General features: G+C 38.6%; 1 protein-coding gene across 1 annotated transcript in view; it reads right to left on the minus strand.

Annotated features, from left to right (window-relative positions):
* LOC136847435 (nucleolar and spindle-associated protein 1-like) overlaps nucleotides 1–26,785 on the minus strand; it is a 108,065-nt gene that overhangs the window by 13,859 nt on the left and 67,421 nt on the right. The window contains exon 10 of the mRNA XM_067119125.1: nucleotides 24,587–24,910. Within this exon, the coding sequence (XP_066975226.1) occupies nucleotides 24,587–24,910 (324 nt within the window). The remainder of the gene's footprint in view (nucleotides 1–24,586; nucleotides 24,911–26,785) is intronic.

Raw genomic sequence — 26,785 nt, forward strand, 5'->3', positions numbered from 1 at the left:
AATTTTGCCATTCATCTCATTTACAATTTAATGTGTTATATTATGAATTAAACCCAATCTACACCCTCCAAAGACTGAAGATACACATTAAATCATTTTTTAACTAACCTCACTCATCAAACAAATCCAAATAATGGCTACATATATACTCCTCTAGTCAATGTTCATTATATGCAATTTATAATATGCACAATACTAATATAAGTAAATTATTATTTAAAGGAAAATTTCCTAATACTAAGGAACTGAAATGCGTAAAAAATTTATCTGTTATCGAACAAAGAATGACTGCAAATTCTTCAAGCCATTCCTAACAAAAGAAAAATAGTACATTACACAATCATATTTTCTGTACAACATGAGGAAATCCAAATGATTACTAATGTGACCATCAAAACATCCAACAGATTGATCAAGAAGTAAAATTTCATAACTCACAATCATTCATTCAACATAAACAAGAACTTATCAATAAAAGATGTTTGTTACTGAAGTTACATGTAAGTAATACTATATATGGGGGGTTATAAGCTGTGTAACTGTAACAAAACAATTACCATAATTGCAACAAAGAAAATCCTGAGAACTTGACATGTGAATGTGGCAAGTGACTGGCTTTTGTTGTAGAAAAAACTTTACCCTTCTACTTGATTGTTCAATTAAGATGCTCTTTATAAAGAAAACGATTTATATCATAACCGTAGAATAGTTTTCAATAATAGCAGGTCAGCTACTGGGGTATTAAACTGATCTCCATGAACAGTATGTGAAAACCAAAAATATTACGGGCACTACATAAAGTGGTGGCGCAGTGGTATGATTCTCGGCTACCAGTCGAGAGGGCCGGGGTTCAAATCCTGCCGCTCACTGATGGCTCAGATTGCGCCACTGCAAAAATCCCGGCAGCACATCAACCTAGTGGTCCGAAAAAACCTGAGAGGTTCAGTAGGAGAATAGGTACCAGCCCTTGGGCTAGGGAGTTTAACAGCTGGCCTAGCGACACACTGGCCACGTATCATAGGCATTGGGACTTGTCCCCCATTGGCTGTCGGCCTAAGAAACAGATCAGCACCTGCCCTATGAGCCTACAGAGGCCCAGGAGGACTTTAACTTTTAACTTAACATAAAGTATATATAAAAATCTTTGTTATTAAAACAATCAAAACTGAGTTATCATCTGAAATAACTGTACACTGTATATATTATTTAATAACACAGGGATAATAAACTTAAAGTGAGAGATGAATAAAGCTATAAAAAGTGAAAGATAGAGAATAAAGCTAAAATCCAGTATTTCAAAAGGTTCACTGGATCATACTATCCACAGCTTCAAAGCAGAAGGATGAAAACTTTTAACACAAAAAAAAAAAAAAAAAAGTTACAAAATAGTCATAATCTAACATGAAAAATTAATTGGTTCCAAGTCACTGTACATACAAAACAGTACAGTACATTTATGTTTTTATTACACAAAAACATATATGATACTAATTCTTCCTGTAAATTAAAGACATTAGGATATCAAAAAACCCCATGATAAAATGTAATTAACACTTGCTTTCTTAAGGAAAATTTATGATTTTGCTATTGATCTAGTAACCTTTGAGTCCTTCACTTGTTAAACATCTTAATGACCTAACATATTTTTCTATTTCATCTATCATATAAACAAATCCTTCTCTGATGACTTCCCTAGCTACCCAAAGAATATTCCATGTTTCAATTCCAGGGATGCCTTTGAAGATATTTATAGCTTCACTTCATAAAGGTTTCCAACATACACAGACATTTCTGGTTTGAGTTAATTCACTGGTTTTTAAAATTTTACTTCATCTGCAATAATGAATCACTTCCAACATTAGACGATACCCAGATTGGGGCTGGCACTGAGGGCTCTTAGGATGCAGTCAAATACAATAATCCCTTGATTATTCAGACTAATAGAGCCAAGGCCTTGTCGGATAATGGCAAAATCTGGATAGAGACAAGTAAAAAATCTACAGGTGTTCTAGGGTAACTCTTTACCTTCCTCACCTTACCTTGTCAATACTGCATAACTGCAAGTACTAAAAATGCTTGTAAACAACAACCATCACTCTTTAAACTGAATACTTTATGCAAAAGTCAATTATCTACCTTTTCCCCCATATCTGTAACAAAATATGCTGCATAAACACGCTGAAAAAAATGTAACCCCTTCTTTTTCTCTCTTGTAACTGACAGAGTTCAGTAGGTAGGTTGCCTACCTGTGTTTAGCTAAAGCTAAACGTGGTTTTATCAACAATCACACATACACATTTTGCATCTTGTGTATGGTAATACAGTATGGTAACAACGGATAAGAAAGTTACTGTATAAAAATACAGCATTTTTCTTATCAGTTGTGACCATACTGTATTACCATACATGAGATACAAGATGCGTATGTGTGAACTATTGCCCTAAACTGGGTGTTACACTTTCAGTATCCATTTGCACAAGTTAATAAGCTGTTACAGCTCCATTTAAGAAATCGGTAATGGTAATGAAACTGATATTTTACTCACTGAATCTATTTATACTGTATTATTATCATGTTATATCACCAACGTGATATAAAAACTGATCTGCCAGATGCATTTATGTAGGCTAGGCTAATGCTTATGTTCTCAGAATCATCTGATTGAAGCCTACAATCAAAATAATTAGAAGAATAATTTTTCAGTTGCTAAAACAAATGGATTATTACTGGAATTATTATTTTTATTTCTATACATAAAAATAAAACAGGTATACAAAGTTAAAACTATCATACTTCATGTTAAAATAAAATCCATCAAATTTGCACAACAGCTGTTTCCCAATCTGTTTGTTTATGTAATACTCAATGTTGTTTTTGTCAGTTCTTTGGTAAGTGGTGCTCATGCAATATTAAGTGGTTGTTAATCATAAGATGGTTATGAATTGTTACATAAGCCCTAAGTTTGGTAATTTTATTTGAAAACCTTAGTGAAATTCCCTCTATGTGCATAGCATAGTACAGTATGATCTACCAAAAATGAAATTCAAGCCACAAGCACACCCTAGTACAGTGTACAGTAATACCTAAATCTTACACGATTCAAGTTGCGCAAAATCACAGACACGCAAGCTTTTCATTGGAACCTAACTAATTGTCATACGCGATTTTTTCACAGACGTGACATTTGCAAATCCTCGAGTGAGGAGAGAGAGAGTGAGAGAGATAAGGGTTGTCCTTACTTAGGAGTGAAATTATTTATCAATTATTATACAGAGAGAGAGAGAGAGAGAGAGAGAGAGAGAGAGAGAGAGAGAGAGAGAGAGAGAGAGAGAGAGAGAGAGAGACTGTCCTTACTTGAAATATCAAGTTAAATTATTTAGGAATTATTATGGAAACAGAGAGAATAACATGAGAGAGAGAGAGAAGTTGTTCTTAAGTTAGATATCAAAACATGGAAAATTCATGATTTATGAAGACAGAGAGAGAGAGAGAGAGAGAGAGAGAGAGAGAGAGAGAGAGAGAGAAATCTTCTGACACACTGGGAGCAATGATTGACATACAGTATCTGGCAGTTTTGCCCTGCCCCTCTCTTCAAAGGTTTAATGAAAGATCAGGAAATTATATTTGTTTAAAATATCACATAATTTACTATAGAAATTTATAAATTTTGTTATTACAGTTATATTATTATTATTTTTTTTTATCACAGTCATCCTATTCGACTGGGTAGTTTTATAGTGTGGGGTTCTGGGTTGCATCCTGCCTTCTTAGGAGCCCATCATTTTTCTCACTATGTGTGCTGTTTCTAGTAGCACACTTTTATGCATGAGTCCTGGGGTTACTTCGGAATCTAGTTTTTCCAGATTCCTTTTCAGGGATCATGCCTAGTGTTCCTATGATTATGGGTACAATTTCCACTGGCATATTCCATATCCTTCTTATTTAGATTTTCAGGTCTTGATACTTATCAATTTTTTCTTTCTTTCTCATCTACTATGGTGTCCTATGGTATTGCCACATCAATGAGTGATATGTCTTCTTGATTTTGTCAATCAACATCACATCTGGTCTACTGGCACGTATCTGTTCTGATACCACAGTCCCACAGGATCTTTGCCTGATCATTTTCTACCACTCCCTCAGGTTGGTGTTCGTACCACTTATTACTGCAAGCTAGCTGGTGTTTCTTGCACAGGCTCCTGTGGAGGGCTTTTGCTACTGAATCATGCCTCTTTTTGTACGGTTCTGTGCAAGTGCCGGACATTTGCTTGCTATGTGGTTTATGGTCTTGTCTTTCATATTGCACTTCCTGCATATGGGCGAGATTTTATTTCCCTCTACTGTATTGTTCTTTGGACATAACTTGTTCTTAGGTCCTGATCTTGTGCTGCTGTAAGGATTCCTTCTGTTTCCTTCTTGAGTTCTCCCCTCTGTAGCCATTGCCATGTTTCATCGCTGGCCAGTTCTTTTGCCTTTCTCATGTACTGTCCATGCATTGGTTTGTTGTGCCATTCCTGTTCTGTTTTTCATTCTCCTGTCTCAGTATATTTCTGGGTCCTTGTCTATTTTTCTGTCCTTCTTCCCATGCACTCCTTAGCCACTCGTCTTCACTGGTTTTCAGATATTGCCCCAGTGCTCTGCTCTCAATGTTGGCACAGTCTTCTATACTTAGTAGCCCTCTCTCCCCCTTCCTTTAACTTGATAAACATGTATATGTTTATTTGTTTTGTATGATGGAAAAAAAAAAGGATTTACCTAATAACAAGTACTGTACTAATTTTCAAATATTAATACGATTAATAAGATTAAATCATAATAATAATTATATTAATAATAATAAAAGGATTTTGACAAAGGAAAAATCTATTTCTGGAGGGGGGCCCGTGTCACCCGGTGAAATAGTCCATTCAGCACTTATTTCTAGGTAATTCCGTTGCTAGATACCAGAGAAAGCTAAATGAAATGCTGGAGTTACTACCCCCAGAGCGAGCTCCACTAGATGGAGTCGTGTATGGAAAAGGGTGAACTACAAAAACACGGAACCTTATCCTATAGAGATTCCCAATGTCAAAAGTCCCAACGAGAGAGGTGCCGATACAAGCCCATGCACTACTCATGGACTGTATACAAGGCAACACTAGCCGCATTCCATGTTAGCACCCACCTCACTAGAATGAAGTTTATCAAGGGAGGGAGAGAATGAAAAAAACAGGGTGGGTCACGGGTGACACGGGCCCCCTCCAGAAATAGATTTTTCCTTTGTCAAAATCCTTTTTCTGGATCGGGTCCCGTGTCACCCGGTGAAATAGTAACAGAGAAATAAACATCATTCTTATGCTATTAAAGACTTAAATAGAAACGTTGAAAACTAGGAGAATTCTACCCTGAACATAAGTAAGGTCCTCTAAGTTCATGTAATGAAAATAATGTAAGTGGTCACCGTCTAAGATCATGAGCTTAGAATAGCACCTGAATAGGCTTGTATTAAGAAAATACTTCCTGCCTAATAGCAGACCCAATGACAGTGCCCCCCCCTTTTTTAAAGGAGAGGACCTGACAAAATTGCGAGGTCCTGTCTAAAAAGCCTGCAAGAGAAAACTGGACACAGAAACAGACCTTGTAAAAGGGGGAGTACTTTCCAAGGTGACCACCGAAAATGAGGACCTTCAATGTAGATAGAAAGTTAGGGTGAGGAATTCACAACACTACCCCTGAAGAGGGGAAACCAAACTGATTGGTTCCGCCAGACAAACCAAACTGATTGGTTCCGCCAGACAGGGCAGACAGTACAGGAAAACTAACACTAGAAGCTAAGCTGATTAAAAATTTTTGGGACTTCCTTAACAAGGAAAGATAAGAACAAGGTGATTGTTGGTTACCGAAGCTAACTCCGATACATTACTCAAAGACCAGGAAACCGAATGTGGACGGAGTACTGTTCTTAGACGAACACAGACCTTAGGGATGAAAGTTAAGGGCCTGTGAGTCTGGTTCCAACAAAACACTTTCTTCGAGGCCAATGCGGTCGCATCAATACTATAGCTTCGAAAACTATGTGAAGAGTGCTAGTTACTTAACTGCAGAACCATACTGCAGTAGAGTAGGATCCCTTAACTGATTTCAGGAAAACAGTAATAACAGGACCAATATCAGTTTCCTCCTCAACTGTAAGATTCACAAAGACCACAAAGCCAGGACATCAGAGTTTGAGGGGGCTGGCGCGAGGCTGAGTTTATACCAGACGGGACAGCTTGATAGTTTGTGGCTGAATTGGGTTGCAAACAGACCTACTTCCAGGCCCAGGAAAAGGTCACAAGACTACCTGAATGATGCTCCGCCTAAGGACTATTCCGACACCAGGGGAGGCCCTGGATAGGGAAAAAGCAGTGACCTTTTGGACCCCTACGAGAAGGGTGGTAGACAGAGGCACCTCGTCTGTTGGTTATGGAGAAGAATGAACCATAACCTGAACGGAGCAATTCGAGTCCAAAACCACCTGTTTACGCAGCGCACTATTGCTGTTTTGTTCAGAACCAGCCTAAAAGGAAACCTCTTGGGGTTTCAAGGACAGGAAGACTGTCACCGCCCTCCAAAGCGTTGATATGGAACTGTCGGAACGTGACCGACTAAGTACCATGTACTCCATTGGGCCAAAAATAACCACCTCACCCGCCAGAGAGGTGACGGTGTGGAATACTGAGGCCGGAGGGGAAAGCTGGAGAGGAACTGACCGGTAAGCACTTGACAGTTGTGCAAGGCCGAGGCCACTATTCAAGTAGGAGGAATCAAGGAGACACGCCCCTGACTCCACCATACCCGATCATAAACTCCAGCTTTGACTTCAGAAGGAGAACCGTCACTGAAGCAAACTGGAGAAAACCAGGACCTTTTCTTGGGCACGGGAGAGGTATGCTTGAGATGATGAAATGATAAGATGCCCTTGCTATCTCTTTCCACTTCCACTGGATTCATAACTACGGAAGGCTACCCTCCTGAATCAGGTGGGATTCCTTCCTGGTTACTTAGAAGCCCAAAGACTAGAAACCGATTATAATGACCGGCGCCCTCAGGCAATTCCCGACGCTTGGTGCCCAAATGAGCCAGGCAACTAGATATGCAGCTAGCATAGCCTCCTAATACCAGAGCTGTTGAACTACGGTATTGTTCAAACTGGCGAAGACTCTGGAGCCGCATTGAGGAGGGCATGAACCTGAAGGGGCACGCCTGCTCCCGAGTCTGAATCCCAAGAAGGGATAGGACCTTTCTGCAACCAAGATGTGAAAGGAAGCGTCGGAAAGGTCTATAGAGGTGGTTACGGCTCCACGGCGCAGTAGGATCCGAACCCACAAGACTGTAAGCAACCAAGACTTGCCGCATGAATAAGGAAAACAAACGGGACACGCCGGGAAAAATTTTCCAGTGGAAGGGAACTTCCTTGGCAGACTGAAAAAGCCTGACAGGCCATTCGCAAAGACCCCAGAACTCTGGCCGGAGGCTGATTGAACCTGATTGGGGGACAACAGTCCAGCTCCACCCCGGGCCCTGATAACTATACTCTGGGCCCAGGAACTGAAGTTCCAGTGGCCCGAAAATGGTACAGCCTCCCACCCATATGAGAAATACTACAGGAGGAGGCTTGATTGCCTCCCGTGAAGCGAAAGCCTTCCCAATTTCTCGGAGAGGAGTAGGATGCATCCCTGCTCCTATGATAACCCTTGAGGGTCAGAGCCTCTTGCCAAATTTCTAGTGAAAATTTTTTCCTTAGGTTTTCGTATGAAGCAAAGAAAACCCGGCGGGCATTGCTATCTCTTTCCCGTGGGGAGGCAGAGACACACGGGGGGCGTTACAAGGGGCTGATGTGTTGGCTGAACCCGCACACATCGAGGTGGAGGCTGGGAGTGAGAGCTGACGGCTGTCTAGGGGCAGAGACCTGAAGAGCCTGCACCACTGCCTGAGCAGGGGGGCTCTTGAACTACATGAACTTCTTGCCGGACTTAGGGCAGGTCCCAGCAAGATCAGACCGTTTCTGCTCGTAGGGTAGACACCCATGAGAACGGAGGCTCTGGGTAACAATAGTAGCCCCAGATGGGCCGTAACAACGCCCACCTGGGAAAAGATTAATTCTCCCGGTGAAACCGTTCATAAGATTTTTCAGCTCAAGGCGGAACAGGCAAGCCTGACTTACACCCTGTTTCAGTTTCCGAAAATTGACTCCGGAAGCTTAGGGAGCTGTACGCTGAATAAATTAGAAGCGTAGTCCAGGGTTAGAAGATTCACTGTGAATGTATCTGTGATATCTGTCTCCCGGAAATGCCTCAGCGATACATTTTCAAAACAAGCCTGTTGATAAGAGGGCTACATTCGGAGCACAAGGGGTAAGAAACAGGGCTCTCCAAGAGAGCACGGTAAGACCCCACAGCTGGCGTGAACTTGGAATTCTCCGCCTGCCACTCCGTTAGAGTCCTCAGGAGACGATGTGTCCAGCCCTAGCTGAGGGCTCACTTATGGATCCTGCCAGACAGATGCCATGCTCGTTCTGACAGTCTGGTAAAACCCGGATAAGAGGATACCAGACCGGAAGGGAAGAAATGCCCTTCCACCAACCTCCGTGTGCCCACACCCCCGACAGGAGGGTGCCTTCATGCTGGGAAGCATAAAGGGAAGGCACCAAGATTCCCCAGACTGGAGGGGAAAGAGGTGGAGATGTCCGAACGATAGAATTCCAGAACGGAGCAGGACTTAACAGGTGATCCATTGACAATGAGTCTTGAGATTAATCTCTTGGGATTTAAGCTCCTGGGAAAGGGAAGGCATGGACCATGACGAAGATAGTTAGTTAATAGGTTGACAATGACCCTCATAACGAGCTCCTTATAAGGAGACCCGTAAAAGAGTTTTCAACAAAGGAAGGAGGGGGTAACCGCCTTGCTTTGCTTGGGCCGTGTCCCTTTCCAGAAGACGAGGCCAAACTCGTAGATGGCACCGGATTAGAGATCCGAGACGTCCTGAGGGGGCCCCGGAGCGGGTCTTCTTGGTTTAAAAAAGGGTGGTCTTTTTTTTTTTTTTTTTTTACTGACTTCACCTTAGGGACGGTAGACCAGGAACCGTCGAAAAGGGATGAGAAGGTAACGAAATCCCCTAAAGGAAAAGTTTGCCTCACCTAATTCCGAAGCTAAGCGGAAAAGGCTTGTCTCAATTATTCCCGCACCTACTTATCGCTCCGGGACGATGTTCACAGGTCCGAGAACGAGACAGAAGGCCGCAACGTCTTCAGAAAACTCTCCGTAACCAATTAACTTGAAGCGAAGAGTTACGAGACTTGCGGCCGGCCTCCAGGAGGGGGAAAAATTAGAACCCCAGACACCGGAGGAACAACTATCAATAATTTATATAAGACGGAGTTTGGCGAAGGAAAAACCGATAGGTGTATATGAAACCTACCAATTTACCGAGAATCTCGCCCGGAAACGGAGTTTGGCGGAGGAAATCGATAGGCGTATATGAAACCTACCGATCCACCGAGAATCTCGCCCGGAGAGAGCCCAAACACCGAAAGATTAACTATTAATAAGCCACAAGAGGCGGAGAACCGATAGGTTTATATGAAACCTACCGAATTAACGAGAATCCCGCCCCGAGACGGAGTTCAAAGAGCGACTATTAATAAGCCACATGAGGCGGAGCTTGACGGAGGTAAAACCGACAGGTATATATGAAACCTCACGGATTCATCAGGTAGCCTGCTTGGGAGAGCATAGCATACAACGCAACCTGCCGGGTGCCAAACGACTAATAATAAGCCAAAAGGCGGCGTTTGGTGGCGATAAAACCGACTGGTGTAAATAAAACCTCACGGATTCATCAAGTAGCCTGCTCGGAGAGAGCATAGCGTACTTTTTACAACCTTCCGAGTCAAGAATAAGTCACATGAGGCGGAGTTTGGCGGAGACGAAACCGACAGGTATATATGAAACCTACGGGTTCATCAAGAAGCCTGCTCGAGGAGAGCATAGCGTACTTCATAACCTTCCGTGCCAAACTATAAATCCAAAACAGACTGCGCACCGGAATGGGAGCTATAGACTCCGTGACCGCTGGTTTGTTGTAGGATAGCGGAGCATTCCTGCACTTGACAAAACCAGTCGAAAACGTATGAGAAAAAGGCATGCTGGAACGGATGCCGGAGCAGAGTACCGTAGCAGCCAAAGCCTAGTCAGACCAGGAAAACCCCCGGAGAAAACCGAGAGAAAACCGGGCTAACAGGACAAAACTCATAGACATAAAAAACAGAGTCAACGGAACATTCAAGCGATCATGTTGAACAAAATGTGGGAAGGTTATGAACTGTTCGGAAGTGGGCGCACTCCGAGCCAAGAGAGAAAACTCCCGGAGGAGGATATCCTGAACGAAGTGATAGCGGTGGGGGAATAAACGCCGACCGCTAAACACTAAAACCGCCCGTAGCAGTAAGCAAGGAGAGCGCCCAACAAGATAACGAAACACCGAACAGGTAGTAGCAAAAGGAGGGGAACGCCGAAAGTAAATAAAGCGGAAGACAGTTAGGTGGAGAACGCTAACTGGCCTCGTATGAGATCCCAACAGTGAGGTGCGAACGTGTAGGAAGCACCACGAAGGGAAATAGTCGGCGTAAAAGGAAGGGGGAAGGATAGGCCAGGAGGTTGGTAACCCAAAGCAGCGACCAGGGTGGGACAGCACTCCCGGGCGCCCAGAGATTCTCATAGATCCCCTCGCTATGTAAGCTGTGTCGCACGACAAGAGCGAGAGAAAAAGAGAGGAAGGGCAAAAACCTCTACGGCCAGGAGAGCAATGAAAGATAAAAGGAGTGTGAACAGGAGTGGGGAGAGCACTCCTGGTCACCTCCAGGTCCAGGTGGAGTGCCAACTCAGACACCGAAGGACAATCAATCAATGCAGAGGAGGGATTTAGGCTACGACATAAAATAAGGATAATTGCTCTCAAGCCTTGGAAAGTTAACAAACTTGAAAACAAACCAAGGGGAGAGAGAGAGCAAAGGATAAAAGGGAGAGAAGGGGACTCTCGAAACCACAAAATAACATATATATAGTCGGTAAAAGAAGTGTGAACAGGAGTGGGGAGAGCACTCCCGGTCACCATTGGTAAGCAACCCAAAGAAGGATTGAACTAGGATAGGCTACGCAGGTAAACCCTCGCTATTCCAGCTTAACTTATTAGGAACATTAGCCTAAGTGAAAAGCCGAAACAGGGAGAGGGTGGACGTAGGCAATATATCCAAGTCAAAACCAAACAAAGGGAAGCACCAGGCATAAAACACACATGTACAGAACGAGATCACCGACATGAAACTCATACGTACAGATCGAGATCATCCCCTCCTAAACGAATTTTTCCCCGAAGGGAAAAAGTGTTACAGCCAACCCCTAGGCTAACCTAACTGAGGCGATGTAAAGGAAGGAAGCCTAGGAGAGGGGTAAAGGCTACAAATAACTCAAAAAAAAAAATCATAATAAAACAAAAATTGTCTAAGGTACATGTAGGAGGATAGGCAGGCCCAACACGACATGGACGTGAAGGGACATGACCGACCTCCAGTTAAATGAAAGTATCCCAAAATTCAAAAAGCATCCAAGCACAAGGTCAAAAATTAAATGTAACAATGAAAATCATGTTCCCATACACTTAGAGAAGTGAGTCTAAAACAAGGCAAAATAAAGCCAAAATAAGAAGCAAATAGGCCCGAGGGGGAACCACGTAGCCTAAACAGCAAGACAGCACTGACCAGGAAGGGAACACAAAATTCACAAAATAAACAAAATTATGAAAACAAAGTAAAAACCGTAACAGTACCAATGAAAATAAGATCCAAAATAGAGCACAAAATAAGGATCACAACGAAATTACGTGTGAACGAAAAAACGTGCTAAAATGGAATGCGGCTAGTGTTGCCTTGTATACAGTCCGCGAGTAGTGCATGGGCTTGTATCGGCACCTCTCTCGTTGGGACTTTTGACATTGGGAATCTCTATAGGATAAGGTTCCGTGTTTTTGTAGTTCACCCTTTTCCATACACGACTCCATCTAGTGGAGCTCGCTCTGGGGGTAGTAACTCCAGCATTTCATTTAGCTTTCTCTGGTATCTAGCAACGGAATTACCTAGAAATAAGTGCTGAATGGACTATTTCACCGGGTGACACGGGACCCCGATCCAGAAATAATTATTATATAACTGTAATTACAAAATTTATACATTTCTATAGTAAATTATGTGATACTTTAAACAAACAAATCATAATTTCCCGATCTTTCGTGAAGCCCTTGAAGATAGGGGCGAGGGCAAAGCTATCAAACATGTCAGTCGTTGCCCCCAGCGTGTCAAAGGATTTCTGATACTATCTCTATCTCTCTCTCTTTCTTCTTTCTTTTTTCTTCATAAATCATGAATTTATCTTTTGATATCTAACGTAAGAGTAACTTCTCTCTCTCATGTTATTCTCTGTCTCCATAATAATTCATAAATAATTTAACTTGATATTTCAAGTAAGGACAATCTCTCTCTCTCTCTCATGTGTTATTATCTGTCTCTGTAATAATTCATAAATAATTTCACTCTCTTAAGTAAGGACAATCTCTCTCTCTCTCTCTCTCTCTCATAGTCGGTGTTCACACGTTTTTACAACTTATTATTTCTCTGTACAGTAGATAGTTTAAATTGATCTAATTTTACCTGTACTGTCTATGAAGCGTAAATGCACTAGTGTGGCAAATATGTTCTAAACATAGAGGCATAATAACTAAGAGTTGTATTAGTCCAAATAAAAAACGCTGTTTGTTCATGAAAAAGCATTTCAGAACAAAGAGAAAGAGACACAGAATAAAGAAGTTATTAAAAGAGGTTGAGAAGACTTCTAACAATAGATCGGTCGGAAGGGGAGAGACAGAAATTCTCTTCCAACTCTCTATTTATTCCTTTTTTTAAGGGTAATGTATTAAGCTAACTTTCAAATGAAATTACAGTAACTTTAATTTCATTTAAAAGTCAGTTTAATAATTTTGGGAGTATAATTAGGGTCATAATTAGTGTTTAAACTTTAGAAATAAGCATTTATTAGTATTTTTAAAGACCGTGCCAAACTGATGCAAGAATTTGCCTTGAGCAAGCAGTTTTGGAACCTAACCTCTCGTAAGTTCGGGGTATGACTATAATCTAATGAAAATTGTACTCATTCAGTAAATAATGACTATCTTTATTATTTTACTTTCACTTATTTAACAATCGTGTGATATTACCGAGGAAAAGAGGTTAGCCTAATGTTATGTGGGCTATCGATAAAGCAACTCGCATGATACACAAAATATGCAATGAAATCATGTTCAGGGGACAAAATTCTAGGGGTCACATGATATGTGAAATTGAATGATACATGAGTATATACAGCATATTTCATTTTGTTTTACCCTATCATGGAAACTGTTGGTGTAAAACACCTGTGTTTATAGCTTTAGTTCATATGGCACTTCTCAATGATAACTGTTCAAAGCAAATTCTTTTTAAGAACACTACTAAAAAATAATTTATCATTTTCTGTTTTACTGGAATTATGATTTTTCATTTCACCTCATAATATCACAGAAGCTATACTTGCATGCCTGTGTGTGTACATTTACATCCACATGTGGCATTTCATCAATGTTTACATCACCAGTCAGCTTTTTTTTTTTTTTTTTTTTTTTGAGGTGGCTCTGATTATCACATTATCATAACAGTACACAAGAGAATATTTTATCACTGTTGATGTTTCTTCTCAAATATAATGTTCACAGTCACAGTAAAATGTTAATTTAACATTTATACACGAATGTGACATCGTCATGAGTTTTGTCAACATGATGAACTATTTATTTATAACTCTCTTCCCAGCTCCCTTAACTAACCCTTAAACGCCTGTTGGACGTAGCAAACGTTGACTAAAATTGTCTGTTGAATGCCGAGTAGACGTAGCAAACGTCGACTACAAAAAATTTCAACCTTCGGTCAACTCTGACTCGACCGAAATGGTTAAAAACGCAATTGTAAGCTAAAACTCTTACATTCTAGTAATATTCAATCATGTACCTTCATTTTGCAACAAATTGGAAGTCTCTAGCACAATACTTCGATTTATGGTGAATTTTTGAAAAAACTTTTTTTACTCTCCCTTGTGGTAACTCGGCCGAAAATTTCAGAAATTCTTTTTCGTCATTTTGTCGTAATTTTTGCACTGTTCTATATTAGCCATTACATAAAGTTTTATATATGAAAATTTGCGCAATTTCGTGTACAATACAACAGAAAATAACTCATGGTTCTAGCTTTTATCAGTTTTGAAATATTTTCATATAAATCACGATAACTGCCAAAATTTCAACCTTCGGTCAACTTTGACTCGACCGAAATGGTCAAAAAACACAATTGTAAGCTAAAACTCTTACATTCTAGTAATATTCAATCATTTACCTTCATTTTGCAACAAATTGGAATTCTCTAGCACAATATTTCGATTTATGGTGAATTTTTGAAAAAAACGTTTTCCTTATGTCCGCACCAGAAATTCTTTAAATCACGTTGTCGTAATGTTTGCACTGTTTTATATTAGTCGTTACATAAAGTTTTATATATGGAAATGTGCGCAATTTCATGTAGAATACAACAGAAAATAACTCATGGTTGTAGCTTTTATCAGTTTTGAAATATTTCCTTATAAATTACAATAACTGCCAAAATTTCAAGCTTCAGTCAACTTTAACTCGACCAAAATGGTAAAAAAATGCAATTATAAGCTAAAACTCTTACATTCTAGTAATATTCAATCATGTACCTTCATTTTGCAACAAACTGGAAGTCTCTAGCACAATATTTCTATTTATGGTGAATTTCTGAAAAAAAAAAAATTTTTTCCTTACGTCTCTGCCATGATAACTCAGCCGAACATCTCAGAAATTCTTTTCGTCATGTTGTCGTAATGTTTGCATCGTTTACATTAGTCGTTACATAAACTTTTATATATGAAAATGTGTGCAATTTCATGTAGAATACAACAGAAATTAGCTCATGGTTGTAGCTTTTATCAGTTTTGAAATATTTTCACATAAATCACGATAACTGCCAAAATTTCAACCTTCAGTCAACTTTAACTCCACCGAAATGGTCAAAAAACGCAATTGTAAGCTAAAACTCTTACATTCTAGTAATATTCAATCGTTTACCTTCATTTTGCAATAAATTGGAAGTCTCTAGCACAATATTTCGATTTATGGTGAATTTTTAAAAAAACATTTTCCTTACGTCCTTATTGGTAACTCGGCCGAACATCTCAGAAATTCTTTCGTCTCGTTGTCGTAATATTTGCACCGTTTATATTAGTCGTTACATAAAGTTTTATATATGAAAATGTGCGCAATTTCATTTACAATACAACAAAACTAACTCATGGTTGTAGCTTTTATCAGTTTTGAAATATTTTCATATAAATCACGATAAATAGAAAAATTCGACTTTCGGTCAACTTTAACTCGACCGAAATGGTCGAAAACTGCAATTATAAGCTAAAACACTTACAGTCTAATAATATTCAATCAATTAGCTTCATTTTTCAACAAACGGGAAGTCTCTAGCACAATATTTCGATTTATGGTGAATTTAAAAAAAAAAAAAAAAAAATTTTTTTTGCGTCCGCGCGTTACAAATTCATGCATCATTTTGTGATAATATTTTCTCTGTGTTGCTTTGATCGTTTTAATATTTGTTATATACCAAAATCATTGCAATTTAGTGTACAATACAACTAAAAAAAATTAAGTCATTAGCTTTAACCGTTTTGCTTACAGCGCGATTTGTATACAATTATATGAGTTTTTTTTTTCGCTGTCATATATTCCAATATTTACATATGATAATGATATTTTTTTCATTTCTGATGGTTGCATACTAAACTTCAGGCAATGACAAAAAAAATGAGCCAAAAATGAACTCTTAATCTTAAAAACTAAGCGTGCTGTGATTTTTTGAAAAAAACTTTTTTTCCGCTTCGGCGCTAACTCACCGAACGCCGCCGGCATACGGGAGACGTTTTTGTAAATAGGGCTTCGGCGTTAAAGGGCTAAAGGGAAGCAATGTATGTGTGTTTCTTAGTGCAGTGTCATGTGTTGCCTTTTTTTTTTTTTTGCTTTGCTTGATTTACTGTACAGTATTTCATTACAAGTTTAGTTGACTCTTGAGTATGATTATCACACATCATAACAGCACACAAGAGGATATTTTATCACTGTTGATATTTCACCTCTACTTAAAAATAATTAAAATGCATATTTGTACATGTTGTCAACATGCTGTGCTATTTATAACTTGTCTTGAAGCCATAAAAAGTGAAGGAGTGTGTGTGTGTGTGTATGTATGTACTATAAATGCCCAAGCTAAGGATATCAAATGTTTATCACTTTTGGGTAATAAGTTTGATTGCTTTCACGTATGTTATGCAGTGAAAATAAAAATCAGAGCAGTGTAATGTAAAATAAAAATAAAAAAAGGGAAAGAGTGACTGTTATACACTTTAACTATGTGACGCCTCATTTATTCTCTCTCTCTCTCTCTATACCATATCTCCACATCTTTTCTTTTGCGTAGTGCTTAATATGTTTCATTACAAGTTACAGTACAGTACTTTACATATCCTTTCATAAAATGTGAAAAAAAGCTTAAACATAAAAAACAAAATGAAAAAGGCTCTAACGAAGTCAAATGCCTGCCTACCCTCTCCAGCCATCCTACTCTGCATTCCTACCCCTTACCAGCCAGGGAAACTCCTCTTCTGCTCCATTCACCTTCCAAAACAACCCTCCCTCTATGGAGTTCTTGTAAACAGCCTTACTCCTGCTCCCCTCCCATGGCACCCAACCATCTGAACACCCCCCTCACCTTGGAAGCTTCTCCAGTCTTCTCACACCCCTCAAATTCTTTTTCAGTCTCTTCATGAGTGTAAGCAGTGTTATCAACATTTTCTTATGCTACACAGCATTGACAACCATTGGAGAGCAGTTTTTACATTTTTAAAAATTTATATATACTGTATTGTCTTTGGTACCTGGTCCAGCCCTGTTGGATAATGAAGATTCAGCTAACTGATGGATTACTGAACCACACAAGTATATGCCTCTACACTGATCATATCCTGATCAAGAGACTGTAGCAATGATATAGTTTTGGGATTACCAACACAATATGGTTATCGTCACGCTGTCGGGAACGGAACCCCCGCCGATAACCAGGGACTGCCTGTACTAAGGAGGCAGAGCCTAGCAAGAAATTCTGACAATGCTGTCCTCTCTGAGATTCTTCTCATAGGGGTCCAAAACTGCTGAGTAGCTATATCTAAAGGGTGCTTTTTCCTTTCAAAGGGGAGCTGAAGTGTTGCCCATTCCTTGGTGGATTTTTTCGAAACTAAGATGACAATAGTAAATGGCTTTAATTTTGCCACTGACTCTCGTTTTCTAGTCACTACAAAGTTCTGAAAATCTGCTGCACATGGTTAATTATTTTGAAAGTGAAGGAACAGAAGGCTAGGGCTACTTGGTGAGCAATTTGGGTTTTATTCAGAATGGAAGTAGAGATCCATTTTCCACTGACCTGGCAAAGGATGTCTTCTATAGCTTTTAATGCTATAGATGCAGGTAAGAGAACCGTTTCTTTCAGTGGTTTCTCCATGTCTGGTGACGGTGGTACCAGGCATCACTCTATATTAGGAAATGCTGCCCTGTCTCTAAACTCTGCATGAAACCCCCCATATTCGCGGGGGATGCGTCCCACACCCCCCCGCGAATAGGTCAAATCCGCAAATGCTTAAAACCCCTCTAAAAACACCTAGAACTGCCCATTTTGATAGCTTAAACCAAGAAAAACCCTGTAAAAATGCTTATACCTGAGTATTTTAATAGTTTTATCACAAAAAATGCATTTATTCATGAAAATTATATGAAAATACAGTAATTAGTGAATATTTCTCAATGAAAAATACCGCGAATGGGCGAATTTTCCGCAAATGATGGCTAGATATGTTCCACAGAGAAACCCGCGAATGCGTGAGTCTGCGAACCATGAGAACGCGAATACGGGGGGTTTACTGTACAACTTTGATCATGGTTTTTCTCTCATTAATTAGATACTTACCATCAGGAGAGAAAACGCACATTAAGGCTTCTCGCCAAAAATTATCAGTTTCATCAGGGGTGGGTATTAGAGCTCCTATTGCATTCTGATCTGAAGTTTTGTAGTGTGAACTGGCCATTTAGTTGGTTCCAGTTGGAATTCTAACACCGGACCTTGTTTGGGCAGAATTTGTATCAACTCTCACTTTTCAGTTACAGGAGGCAGTACTTTTACACTCTGGGATGTACATAACTGACTTAATTTCCTTAATTTCCTGTTTGGAATCATGTATTGTGTCCATTATATATTGCCATTCTGTGGCAAGGTCATTTTGATGTTAATCATAATTTCCTTAGGGAATTGATCAAATGCTGCAAACTGTGTATCCCTTTTGGGGGAGCTTGCATAATCTGAGCATCAACGACTGAACTGTAACTGCCTGTTATACAGGGAGGCAGAAGTCCTGGGTGAGTTACTATACCCCTCCGAAAATATAGTAATTTCAATTGGGGTTAGGTGGATTCTAGTATCACTTTTGGGGAAAGGATCCTGTTCAGCCTCTGATAGCTGCATGGGGGATAGAATTCCTTCTGGAAGGTTTCTCCCATGGTTAGCTGAAATTTGTGTCCCTGATCCTCCAGGGTTCAGCAATGTCATTTCAGTGGCAATGTCCACTTCATATTCCTTTGCAAGAATGTCACCCCCATGTGAAGATTCCTCTACTTCCTCCGGGGATTTAACCTGGGAGGTACTGAGTACTGATGTTCCTGGGTTTTCGCCCAAATAATAGATCTTGTTCTGAGAAAGGGTTAAATATCTACTGCCAGAGTTCTGCAGGAAAGATATAATCTCCCCCTTCCTTAACCCTACTGAACTCTAGGACCCATCAAGACAGCTTAAAACGAGTTGTTTCGTCCTTAAAACTTGCTGCCAGGAGCATACTACAAATTTCGCACATATCCATCGACCAAACAAATCTTCTTTGTTTTTTCACAAGGACTATGCTCACGGCAAGGGGTAAGGGCCGTACCCACTGGCAAAAAACGAACTGAGCAATTTGCTATGGAATACTTGAGCTGAGGGTCCTGCATGATGGCAGCCTTGTAGTGACGTAAAACAAGTTATTAGAAACTAGCTAGTATTAATTGTTTTTAATGAAGGACACTTCTGTAATTCCTTACATAGTTAACTTGATTACAAGTGTGTAGTTGTAATACATTTTATTAAATAATTATGCCAACTTAAACTCTCTAAGGTTTAGGTTAGACTTGACACCCATATATGGCTGTATTGCTCATACACTGTTAGTCCTTTTGTAATGGCTATGTGAAAATTCAATTTTAATTAATTGTCATGCCATTCACACTAACTGCTATGAACTAATTTGTTTAACTAACCCAAGCTACTGTTTCATATAGCTTAGGTTAATGCTTCTAGTATAATCTACATTAAACTAAGAATAGAGGATTTCTTAGAGGGTTCTCGTTTAACTTATTCTAGGTTTATTTAAAACTTAAGGAAATAAACTATAAAGAAAAGAACCCTCTTATAACCTAGTTTTCTGTTTTATATGGCCGAGACTACCCTTTTATCTGATATTCGGCCACTGCTGTTTTAAGCTAATACAGTAGTAGGATATTCCCTTAAAAATGGGTTTCTACTTAATCTGGTTAGACTACTGCCTGCTCTAGGTTTATATCGCCTTTAAGGATATAGGGTACGTAACTCCACTAATATGTAGCCTTATAGATAGGCTACCGAGTCGTAAAAACTAGGTTATCATTTTATTAAGCCTAGGATACTGTTTATTTCTAATCCTAGGGTATTTGGACTAAACTACTGCTTAGACATTAGACCAATAATAGGATATTTCCTAAATTGTTCTCTCTTAGCCTAGTCCTGAATATTTTAGATCACTCTTAAATGTACGAAGTTAAGTATACCTTAGTTTAACCAGACCACTGAGCTGATTAACAGCTCTCCTAGGGCTGGCCCAAAAGATTAGATTTATTTTACGTGGCTAAGAACCAACTGGTTACCTAGCAACGGGACCTACAGATTATTGTGGAATCCGGACTACATTATAATGAGAAATGAATTTCTATCACCAGAAATAAATTCCTCTAATTCTTCATTGGCTAGTTGGAGATTCAAATGCGGGACCAGCAGAGTGCTAGTTGAGAACAATGCCCACCTGTCCAATGAGGGACTTCTTAAATGTATAGGCTATATAAAAACAGAAACTTACTAATATGCAGCCTTATAGTTAGGCTACCATTTTTATCTAACCCAGGTTGTTGTTTATATATAGTCCTAGGCTATTTGGTCTACTATATAAAACAGTAACTTACTAATGTGTAACCTTATAGTTAGGCTATCACTTACCTAATCTAGGTTACTGTCTAATCCAGATTACTTAATTCACCCTTAAGGGTATGGGTTTAACCAGTAGTCTTTACATAAAACACAACTACCTTAGTAAGTAGCCTTAAAGCTAGGCTACCATATAATCTAGCACAGATTATAATTTTATCTAATCCTCAATAATGGGATGTTTCATAAAAGGTTATCACTTAACCTAACATAAGGTACTGCCTAGTCCTGGACAATTTAGATCAAGCTAAAGTGTACAGGCTGTATAAAAGGAAAAAATTTGTAGCCTGTTATTACCTAATCCTATGGTTCCTGGTGTAAACTAGGCTGCTGTCTAGGCCCATAACAGGGAATATCTTACAGGTTCTTACTTACCTTAATTTAGGTTACTTCCTAATCCAGGTTATTTAGTTCACACTTAAGGATATGTAATCCTAGGTTATAAGCTACAGTCAACATCCACTATTAATCTAGTCTATATTATTCTCACTGAATCTGCTGTAGGCTACTGCCTAGACTATTGCACACATTGTTATCTGAAAGGATTATCTATAATAATGATAAAATGTGGAACATTTCTTTAGTTAAAACATCTAAATAGAATGGCAAATTCTTCACAATTTGCACTTTTTACAATTAGCAGTCAGCAATCGTAAGCAAGTGCCGTCTATGTGCTCGCAAGAAACACAGGTTTCCGGCTTTCACACACAAATTAATTATCTGTTCCATGGTTTAAAACTAAAAACTTCAACTTGAACTTGAAAATAAGCACTTAACTTTCGATCTTAGATGTTTCCATGATCCTCACCAGTGAAAACGGAGAATCAAAAACTGAATTATGGATCGCTGGCTTTCAGTAACTTATCTTCTGGCTTGACCAGGAGAGTAATGGATCCCCGGTCTCGTGCCAGTCCATTTGTGGACAATATGGTGGACACGCATGCGCAATAGTCACTTCTTCTTTTTGCAGGTTTTGACATTGGAAAATTGGGTCAGCTTCGCGAAAAATAAGGGAAAATGCCCTCTTGTCTTTGAGTTCATTACATGCTCCATCACATGTTATAGTGTTTATCATTATGACAATAACCGGCTACACGACCAGCTAAAAGAGAATTCTTTGATATTAGTCTGGTCACCATGGAGCTCTGGAAGACCATGGAAGGGCAACTCCTTGAGGACGAAACAAGCGACTACACTATCAAAACAATTCTTTTTACATATCTGAAAACATGTTCTGAAAGGTATTCTTGCCAGAAATCTAGCAGTGGTATCTTCATCGATATTAAATGGTTTTGTTTATTATACTGCTAGTCCATATACATCACCTAGCATAAATGGTTTGGCATAACAGTCTAAGCACAAATTTCAAGCTTTTCCCACCTTCACAAACACCTGACCCTCATCAATGGCCACACTAATTTACCTCATTTGAATACTGTCCTAACGGAAAATACTTTCTTGTACAGGCAGTCCCCGGTTTACGACGGTTCCGGCTTACGACGTTCCGAGGTTACGACGCTTTTCAAATATATTCATCAGAAATTATTTCCTGGCTTACGACGCATGTTCCGGGGTTACGACGCGTCGTACGCCAATCCGACGGAAGAAATATGGCCCCAAAATGGCAGAATAATCATAATTTGAAGGGTTTTTTGATGTAAAACTCAATAATAATGCAGTTTACATCGTTTTCAATGCACCCAGAGCATTAAAAGTAAGGTTTTCTTATGATTTTTGACGATTTTCGACGATGTTCCGGCTTACGACGATTTTCGGGTTACGACGCGGCGCAAGAACGGAACCCCCGTCGTAAACCGGGGACCGCCTGTATATTGAAGCCACTTCAGAAACAGGGTTTTTCTCCTTATATAAAACATCAGTTATTTCTATTTTATAATTTAAATCTGGGATTTCACAGGCTCTCTTGTGATTAGGCAGATTTACCAGTACCAATACATTTGTGTACTTTGGGGCCACATTCACCAAACTTCACACACGTGAACAAACTATTAAGAATCCAAGAACAAATGGTTGACTTTACAAATAAGCACTGATAAACTTATGAACCCAATGGATGCTTTATTGTATATAATCTTGTACAAGGAAGGCAAGATTAAAAATAGGGCAGGTGAGTGGAAAAAGGTACTAGAGAAGAGTCACATGTTCAAGATTTGAAAGAAAACACTGAATTTTGTATTTTCAAAACTGAATTATCTTCCATTCCCTTAACCCCTTCGCCACCGGGACGTACACATGTACGTCTTTTACGGTACAGTAATAAAAGACCGCGACGTACACCTATACGTCTTTCATCCCTCCTCGAAAAGCAGAGCTGTTTTCTTCAGCTTGGATGGGTTTCAGGCGTAGTATTGTGTACGAGAGAGGTGCAGAAGCTCCACCCACTATTCATTCTAGCCAATGAGTGTCCGATGGTCGTCGTGGCGTCATATTCATATGGGATATTATAAGGGTATCGCCCAGCAGCACATGTCAGTGCGCCTCAAGCTGTTATGTATGAAACATTGTCACGATCTTATGAGTAAACCATTTGGATTCGAAGGCTAAACTTTTGATTGCAGTTATTTTACAGGTTTTTTTTATCTTTCAGTATCATGATGTCGGATGATAGTATTTCAGATCCTGGGTAGGAATACCTGCCAGATCTGTCAGAAGATTATAGTGATAGTTGTTATAGTTGCTTAGAGGATGACAGCAACACCGAGATTTTAGAAGACATTGAACCCATTGTCGATGAAGGTTGGCAGTTCATAACAGATCTATTTTGTGACAAGCGCCCAGACCCACCCCCGATTTCACGGAGGGTGACAATGGGATCTCTGTTTGCGCACCCGACTTCACCTGCCCACGAGATGCATTTTGTTTCTTTTTTTGTGATGATGATATTGACAGACTGTGTGAATGGATGAATGCTCGGGCAGAGGAGTATTTTCGGTCAACAGGAAAGTGTACTATGTTTTTTGAAAACTTCTTTCATTTTTTTTTACAGTAACGTAATTTTTATTATCATTATTTTTTCTACTACAAGTTGTAGTAGTAGTGGTATTACTGTTGAATTTTTTTATTATTATTGTTATTATTATTATGATTATGATTATTATTATTATTATTATTATTACCAATGCCATAAACATTCATTGATGTATACTAACTGTTTCCGTAAGAAAACTAGTATATACTGCTATTACTACTAGTACTATTTTACTAATACTTTACTACTTTTTCTGCTACTTTATTTCTACTACTTTACTACTATTTCTATTTCTGCAATTACTTTTTCCACTAAATATTCGATATATATATATATATATATATATATATATATATATATATATATATATATATATATATATATATATATATATATATATATATATATATATATATATATATATATATATATATATATATATATATATATATATATATATATATATATATATATATATATTATATATATATATATATATATATATATATATATATATATATATATATATATATATATATATATATATATATATATATATATATATATATATATATATATATATATATATATATATATATATATATATATATATATATATATATATATTTATATAGCCAATGTGGTGAAAAATATTCATTGGTATGTACACAATGTTTTCACATAAGAATATAAATGAAAAATATGAATAACAGAAAGTTTAGTGGGAGCAAATGATGACTGATATACTCGCGGTCTCATGAGGTATGCAAGCGTTATCGGCAGTGCAACAGGCCAGTGGCGAAGGGGTTAAAAAGGATTTTGCATATAAAAATAGACTACAATATGTCTGCCTTCTAGGTGTTCCAATGGGTTGATTTTCTTAAAAGTAACAATATTTCCACTACAAAACACTAAGAAAGTACAGTACATCCACATCAAACAAAAACATCACTTAATAACCTATATTCCTCTTTGTAGTTAAATCCAGCACCTACATTAAGTGCAATAAAAATATATACATACTAATAATCTCAGAGAGCCTTACCTGGTTTTACATTTTCTTTGTGGGGCTTTGGTATGTTGCTGTGATGAGCTTTAGGAGACACTTTCAGGGCAAAAGAACTCTTACGTGCAGATAAAGACACCTTTTTGCTTAAAGTTGAAGCAACTGGTGACTTCTTAGATGTCACTTTAGGAGACTTTACACGTTTAGGTGACTTCAAACGTGCATTTTGTGATTTAGATGTCGATTTTGGTGATTTCTTTGCAGATTTTGACACTTTATGGCTGGTCTGTGGAGATTTCACAGCTCCAGGCTTAAACTTGGGTGATTTTCCAATAGGAGTTTTCCCTGGTTTGGCAGAATTTCCTGTGAATATAAACAGTAAAATATACTGTGTAATGAGTCTTAGTTAGCTACAAAGTGATTAAGACAGTAAATATGAACAGTAACTTACCATTAAATAAATATAAATAAACTGAAAAAACAATGAACTTAATATTATCCTAAACGGGGCCATGTTTAGAAAGCAAGAGAAGTCTGAAAACAAAATGATGTTCAATAACTCCAATTATTTTTTTTTTTTAGGTCAAATTACATGGGATTCACAAGGGGGAAAATCATAAATATCCAGTTCCTTAAGAATAAAACTCACTTTTCATAAAGTAAAGCTAGGTTTCTTATTCAACCTATCAATCACACACTTGCTCACACTGACAGTCTCGAGGATCCCAAGACTTACAGTCGTTTTTCTAATAGAGAAAAGGATACAGTCTGATGACACAAGGTAACTGGAACCACATACTTTGGAAAAGAGGCTGTAAAATTTGTGGTACTGAGAAGATGGAACTCACCAAGTAAGTGAGTTTGTAAAAAAAAAAAAAAAAAAAAAAAAAAAAAAAAAAAAAAATGTGTTGTAAAAGTAAAAATTTTATCACTATCATATACTTGCCCAAATGACAATTTAGGTGGGAGGACAAGTTGCAGAATGCCCCAGAGTATTTGCATATACCCGAAATCCAGGAGAGAACTTGGGGTCTGTTACTAGTCGGGTAACAACACTGATCAATTAGAGAGATGTCTCATAGTAATAATGTACTTCTAGTGTAAATCTCTTTAGGGTCAGCACAAAATCATGAATAAATCACCAATAATGAAATGGAAGATAAAAGGATCCCCAAGGTTATCCTGACAGTAACACTTTAGCCACCTGCGACTAACAGTCCCAGTGAGTATGTATCCACCCATTTGTACAAGATATCTTTCCAATCAAAGAAGAAAATTGGATTGGCACTACCAGGTATCTGCACTTGAAATAGAAGACACATCCATATTATTTTTAAAAGCAACAGATGTGGAGGTGTTCTGAATTCAGACTTGCATCCTTACCTGCCATGCTTTGCCATCTTACACTACCAATGGCATCGAAGATGACCTGGCTTACTTGATAAGAGATAGTATTCCTTGTAATCTGCTTCCTTCACTGCACTGTAAAGAGTAGTCTGGACTTGTTATCCATGTAATCCTTGCATATATAAGTCTGTGCTGAACATCCCTCACATGATGGGGCAGATCTTCCTCCTTACTTATGGCAGAAGACAGAAAGGAATGCAAATGGTGCTTTTTGATATGGACCTGGTTACTTGCCATTTGGGTCTTTGCTATGAAGTTAGGAAAAACAGCTATCTCATCAATTTCCAACCTTGAGTGTTAGTGGCCTTTCCATATAGTGCATGACTCTTGCTGGCCTTTCCCAAAGAAGTAATTGCCAATAGAGAGACCTTAACCAATGTTGATCCTGCAATGATGCATTTTGAAGTGATCATATGGAGACTTGGTAAGACTTCTGATGACCTAGGAAAGGCCCCATTTAGGAGGTTTTGTGCTCCTCTAAATTAATTTCCACCTTGAGGTGCTAGATGAATCTCTGCAACTTCAAAGAGAACACTTCAGCTATCCAAGAATCTCAATTACCTGCGAGGGCAGACCTTTATGTAAAAAAGTTACTTGTTCAATCTAACATTCTACCAATTCATATAAAAAATAAAGCTTACATCCTAAAAAATCAGCCTGCACATGGGAACTGGTGTTTTCTATATAAAAATGCACTTGGAGCAAATTTACTGTGTTTGTGAAATTCTGCACTCCACAAGTTATAGAAGTTAGCATCAATGAAAGCCTACTTTCCAGATCTAAATGCAAAATCCCTTTGCTAGTTAGTGTAAATACTACAGTAAACCCACT

This window comes from Macrobrachium rosenbergii, chromosome 16 (genome assembly GCF_040412425.1).
Source record: "Macrobrachium rosenbergii isolate ZJJX-2024 chromosome 16, ASM4041242v1, whole genome shotgun sequence".
In the NCBI taxonomy this organism is placed as follows: Eukaryota; Metazoa; Arthropoda; class Malacostraca; order Decapoda; family Palaemonidae; genus Macrobrachium; species Macrobrachium rosenbergii.